Source organism: Mus caroli, chromosome 2, assembly GCF_900094665.2.
Source record: "Mus caroli chromosome 2, CAROLI_EIJ_v1.1, whole genome shotgun sequence".
NCBI classification, from domain to species: domain Eukaryota; kingdom Metazoa; phylum Chordata; class Mammalia; order Rodentia; family Muridae; genus Mus; species Mus caroli.
In genome coordinates this window covers 164,814,937-164,820,989 of record NC_034571.1, presented here as the reverse complement: position 1 = coordinate 164,820,989, position 6,053 = coordinate 164,814,937, and the positions used below count along the sequence as shown (strand labels likewise).

The 6,053-nt window shown below is 51.5% G+C and overlaps 1 protein-coding gene across 1 annotated transcript in view; it reads left to right on the top strand.

Annotated features, from left to right (window-relative positions):
- Bmp7 (bone morphogenetic protein 7) overlaps positions 1-4,721 on the top strand; it is a 73,367-nt gene extending 68,646 nt beyond the window's left edge. The window contains exons 6-7 of the mRNA XM_021149516.2: positions 1,574-1,684; positions 4,108-4,721. Of these exons, the coding sequence (XP_021005175.1) occupies positions 1,574-1,684; positions 4,108-4,257 (261 nt within the window). The 3' untranslated portion in view covers positions 4,258-4,721. The remainder of the gene's footprint in view (positions 1-1,573; positions 1,685-4,107) is intronic.
- Positions 4,722-6,053: the final 1,332 nt, after the last annotated feature.

Below are 6,053 nucleotides of genomic sequence, written 5' to 3'. Positions count from 1 at the left end.
CCTCCTCCTCCTCCTTCTTCTTCTTCTTCTTCTTCTTCTTCTTCTTCTTCTTCTTCTTCTTCTTCTTCTTCTTCTTCTTTGATACTATATGTAAGTACACTGTAGCTGTCTTCAGACACACTAGAAGAGGGCATCATATCTCATTACGGATGGTTGTGAGCCACCATGTGGTTGCCGGGATTTGAACTCAGCACCTAAGGAAGAGCAATCAGTGCTCTTACCTGCTAAGCCATCTCTCCAGCCCTGGTTGAGCACTTCTAACCCTCCTGCGGCTAACATGCCCTTACCTTCACCTCTAGCTCAACACCTCTAAATGTATCCTCAGCTTAGCTGCTCAGTTACCTTCTGTGAAGCCCATTGGCCAGGTTGCCCAAGACGCTCTCTGGCTGCTTTCCTTTCCCTGCCTACATTTTAGATCTCCCCTGTTCTCCTCTCTCCTAGCTTGCAGGGACCTGGAAGTCCTGCCTCTTTTTTTTCCACCCAACCATTGGCCACTGGCATCTTTATTGATAGATCAAAAGCCAACTGGGGGCGAGGACCTTCAGCGTCACTAACCAGATTCCTGATCAAAGCATCAGACCCCACCCACCCCCGCACTACACCACCCTTCTGAAGTCTGAACCTCGTGCATACCCTAGTCCCACCCCATGGCTGGCTGCCTCTCTCACATAAGGCCGTGTGTTCAAATCCAGCCTTGGAGAGTCAGTTTTCTCTGTCTGCCCTTTGTCTGTCCTGGTCTGTGACTTAAGATCAGGTGTGTGTTCCCGAGTCAAGCAGGTTTTGTGGTGGGAGTGAGCTCTGCACATAACAAGTGTTTCCTGTGTGCTGCGTCCAACCCTTGTCAGCATGAGCTCTCTAGAGTCCCTAGAATGTCCTACTCTTGTGGAACAGTTTGACACACATTTCCAGCACTCAGGGGATGCCCTGTCTGGATTACCTGAGCCTCAGTGGGTCACAAGCCTCTTGCACCAGGCAGGGGGGCTTGGTGTAGATTTGCAGACCCGTCCAGTCTTGACAGTGGTGCAAAACGTTGCCACCTACAAAGTTCACTCTGAAACCGTACATACAAAGAAGATGCAAAACAAAACCAAGAGAAAGACTTAAAATGTTTTAACGCCGTTTATGGTGTTGGGTTGGGTTGCAGTTGTAGCCGTCCTTACCCAGAGTGCAAGGTCGAGGCTGTAACCTGAACACGCCTGGGAGCAAGCTGAGGCATGCCACCTGGAGCAAGGACAGGGTGGTTCTAGGTGTAGTCTCTGACCCATGTCTCACTCCCTACTGCTATGCCACCTCTGATCCATGAGACACAACACAAGACTGTCCCTTCCAGACCCCGAGTCCTTTTTCTTTTCCTTCTGCTGGGGTCACAAAATACCATGCTCACTTCCCTGCCCCTGCAGGGACTCCCACAGGTCAGGAGAGCATAGCTTGAGCCTATGTCCACTGGACATGAGGAGGGAGTCCACGCAGGAGTGGGACACACAGAGGTACCACACACAAGGGTGGGACCCTACCTAGTTGGGCCCTCTGCATAGTCTCACTGAGGTGTGGCCTCACTCCCCTCTCTTGGCAGGACTGGATCATTGCACCTGAAGGCTATGCTGCCTACTACTGTGAGGGAGAATGTGCCTTCCCTCTGAACTCCTACATGAACGCCACCAACCACGCCATCGTCCAGACACTGGTGGGTGTCTCCTGGGGGTGTGTGGCCAGTGGGGCTGTGAGTGCCTCCTGGGAGGTGTGGCCAGTGGGGCTGTGAGTGCCTCCTGGGAGGTGTGGCCAGTGGGGCTGTGAGTGGCTTCTCCTGCTGTTGACCCAGAACCCAAGTAGCTGTCTGTCCAAGTGTCCAAATGACTCTTGTGGGTACCTGCTCTATATAAGGCTAAAACAAGCTCTTGTGGTATTGTGACCATGAGTCACTGTGCCTCACTGAAGACTGGGTCCCCTCCTGGTGGGGACAGTCACTGTGCCTCACCCTGGGTCCCTCCTGTGGGGAACAATCCTCTTGGCTGTCAGCCTGCCACCCTGTGTTCCGATAAGATGTGCCTGCTGGCTCCTGGTCCTCCCTCCTGCGAGAGGCAGATGGAGTTTGTTAGACCCACAGGCCTAGCTCAGAGCTTACAGCTTTCTCTTCCAGCTTTGAACTTGAACCTTCAGGTCACTAATTCAGAAGCTTTATTCTGTTGTCTGCTGTGTGCCAGGAACTGGGGACACTGCAGGGAACAGCCCAGTATCCTTGTCCTTAGGGGAGTTAAATGGACCAAGCAGATGAGAGAATTTCAGAGGGGGAGAGTGTACGGGAGGGTGGGGGGCAGCAGCTGACTCAGTCAGCCTCTGGGACTCACTGGAAAGAGCCATGTGGTGAGAGCGGTGCTCTAAGTACCACACTGGTGCACACAGTGAGGGCCCCCCCCCCCCACATCCCTAAGCATAAGACTGGCGCACACAGCCTCCATCCCACGCTGGTGCACACAGCCTCTGACTGATGCTCCACCAGGCTCTAGGTGACCTTGTTCTCAGCAGTGGTTGTTGTCAGGGCTTCTCTGGACAACTGATCACCCATGCTGGTTTGAATCCCCTGGCAGTTCTCTTTGTTATTTAAATTTCTGTTGATCCTACTCCTTGCTTGTAAGTCTGAGATGAAAAGCTCTTCTGAGTCCTCCGCCCTTAGGTCAGTCCAAGCTTTGCCCTTTGGCAGGGAAAGGGTTCTGCGGCCCAGCTCCCTCCTTCTCTCTCTCCCTTTCTCACCCTTTTCCTCCTGCCCCTGTTTTCATGGTTAAAATGATGGACCACACAGCCACACACATGGTCGCCAAACTCTCTACCACAGAGCTGTATCCTTAGCCCTTAGGTTTCACTGAACCATCCAGTCTGGTCTTGATCTCACTGTGACCTTGTGATCCTTCCTTCAGCGTCAGACTCTTGAGTAGCTGGAATTACAGGCCTCCATCCCAAGGCCAGCAGCAAGGCATATCTTTAAGAACTGGCTATCTGGCATCCTAGCTAGCCAACACACCTGGGGCTGCATTGAACTTAGTCAAAGAGAAGCAAGTTGGGGAGGGGAGGGTAAGAATTTGGTACTGCCCACCAGAAGGGATAGAATACTTGGCTTGCCACACCCTGTTTGAGTTGCTCATTAATAACAAATCGGGAACTGGGAGTGTGGCTTGGTTGACAGACTGCTTACCCTGGGACTCAGTCCCTTGTGCTGTGTAAACTGGGTGGATGTGGCGGCTTAGGCCTGTCATTTCAGCCCAGCGCTCGGGAAGTAGAGGCTAAATGGTGTGAGACTCAGGATCATCTTTGGCTATGTAGCAAGTTCAAGGCCAGCCCTGAGATGTAAAAGCCCTGTCTCAAAGCAATAACACAAGAGAGGAACTCAATATCTGATCTGTCTTGAGCACTGGGCTCTCTTGATCTGGACTGGGGTCAGCTGGACTGGGATCAGCTTTGGTGAATAGCTGATCTCTCTCTCTCTCTGTGTGTGTGTGTGTGTGTGTGTGTGTGTGTGTGTGTGTGTGTGTTTCTCTGTGTCTGTGTCTCTATGTGTCTCTCTGTCTCTGTCTCTCTGTCTCTCCAGTTGTTTGATTCACTCCCTACCACTCTCTGCTGCCTACTCTCGATTTACCTTACTATTCATTGGTGCTTACCCAGTACCAGCTGGGCACTTCAGTTTTTCCTTGTCTGAGCCTCTACTCTGCAGGGCACACAGGTGCCCATGAGCAAAAGCAGACCTCTAGTTGTTGTGATGCTGGGATTTGAACCTAGGACCTTGTGAGTGCCAGGCAAGAACCCTACCACTCCTACAAACCCAGCCCTTAAAAGTAGAGTGTGTTTTTGATGGGCAGGAGTCAGGGAGGATGCTCCACAGCCTCTTTGGAGCCCCAGCTGTCTCCTCCACATCAGACGGGTGCATGGAGAAGACCGGGCCCCCTCATTCCCTCATCTGCAGGGTGGAGGCAAGTCCTGAGCCAAGCGGGGTCATTAGACATGCGCATGTGTCCTTTATGGTCATCTTAGCCAGAGAATAGATGTTCTTTAGAGAAATCTAGAAGCAGGCAGAAGGCCTCGCCGCCTCTCACCATAATTCATGTCGGTGGCTTGCAGGTTCACTTTATCAACCCAGACACGGTACCCAAGCCCTGCTGTGCACCCACCCAGCTCAACGCCATCTCTGTCCTCTACTTCGACGACAGCTCTAATGTCATCCTGAAGAAGTACAGAAACATGGTGGTCCGGGCCTGTGGCTGCCACTAGCTCTTCCTGAGACCCTGACCTTTGGGGGCCACACCTTTCCAAATCTGCGATGTCTCACCATCTAAGTCTCTCACTGCCCACCTTGGCGAGGAGTCAACAGACCAACCTCTCCTGAGCCTTCCCCTCACCTCCCCAACCGGGAGCATGTAAGGCTTCCAGAAACCTGAGCGAGCTGGCAGCTGATGAGCGCCCTTTCCTTCCAGCACGTGACGGACAAGATCCTACCAGCTACCACAGCAAACGTCTAAGAGCAGGAAAAATGTCTTCCAAGAAAGTGTCCATTGGCCACATGGCCCCTGGTGCTCTGAGTCTTTGAGGAGTAATCACAAGCCTCGTTCAGCTGCAGCAGAAGGAAGGGCATAGCCAGGGTGGGCGCTTACGTCTGTGTTGAAGGAAAGCCAAGCAGAAGTCCCTGTAATGAAATGTCACAATAAAGCCCATGAATGAAAATGGTTAGGATGTTACAGATATATCTTCCTAAACAATTTATCCCCGTTTCTTGGTTTATTCTGACTTCGTAAACAGAAGCCGGAGCTGTGGAGGATGGAGAGGCCCCTCCTTTCCGTCTCATGGTGTGTGTTTACCAGACCTGCCCAAATCCAGCCAGCCTGTAGGGAGAAGGAGGATGTCTGCTCAGAAGAGGCCAGCGAGGGATGTGGCCTCAAAGGGTGTTGGGATGAAGGTGGAGGGAGGCACACACACACACATACACACACACACATCTGAAGCGCATGTAGACTTTGGAATGGCTTTGCCAGCCCCTCAGCCCCAATTCCTGCCCCGTGGTAGGAAATCCATGAGAAAAAGCAAAGCTAACAAGCACAGCTGATACTACCTGAGGAAGCACAGGTGATGCAGGGTCTTCAGGACACTATCCTCCAAACAAGGCCCCTCTGGCACCTCTGTGGCCGAGCTCCGGAGTCAGGTCCTGGCCTTCACAGCTGCCTCTCTTCACTCTCAACCCCTAACAGAAGGTTCTGCAACAGATTGGTTACTGGATCTGAGGGAGATGGCAGAACAGGGCTGTACTGGCTTAGAAGGTTCAACCATGCTTCCTGCTTCAGAGGTGGGCTGTTGGTTATGGCTCAAACAAGGCCTCTCTGCCTGGGTCTGCAGAGCCACAGCTGCCCCAGTGCTTCCTAGCTTCAAATGCAGAGGGTTAAACTTACTGCCAGTGTTTCCTGCATCCACACAAAGAATGAGGTTAGCCAGGCAGGACCTATCTATGGCCATGTCGAGTCTGGTCAGGTGGGGAACCAATTCTCCATGTCTGTGTCCCTGGAAACACTGGGCTCTCTTCTGTTCTGTTTTAGTTTTTCTTCTTCAGTAGCTTGGGCTGCAGCTTCTACTCTGCCCGATCGATGTGGGGGAAAGGCCATTTCTTCTTGTAATTTGTTCTGTGTGTTTGCAGATCTGGGGCTTTTTGTGTGACTCCCCCTGTGGTACACATTTTACTTTAGAGCCCTAGTCTGCCTGCAGTCAGTGCCTCTTATACGTTTAAATGTGTAAATAGTTGTGACAAGACAAAGAAATTATTTATTTCCATCTGAAGCTCTTTCCAAAGGCTCCTCACAGAGAACAATGAGGCCGACTTCCTTCAGTCTGTTTGTTTTCTTATTTAAGACTATTTATTAACAGTTGGACCGATGTACCCATAGCTGTCGAATAAAGTGGTCCTTAGTGAAAATTCTGTATAAATAGAGTAAGAAGGGGTTTGACTTTGCAATAAAAGGAGACATTTGGTTCTGGTTGTCCGATCCATGTATGTATTTGTGTCTTTTCCCCCTGAACTCCTG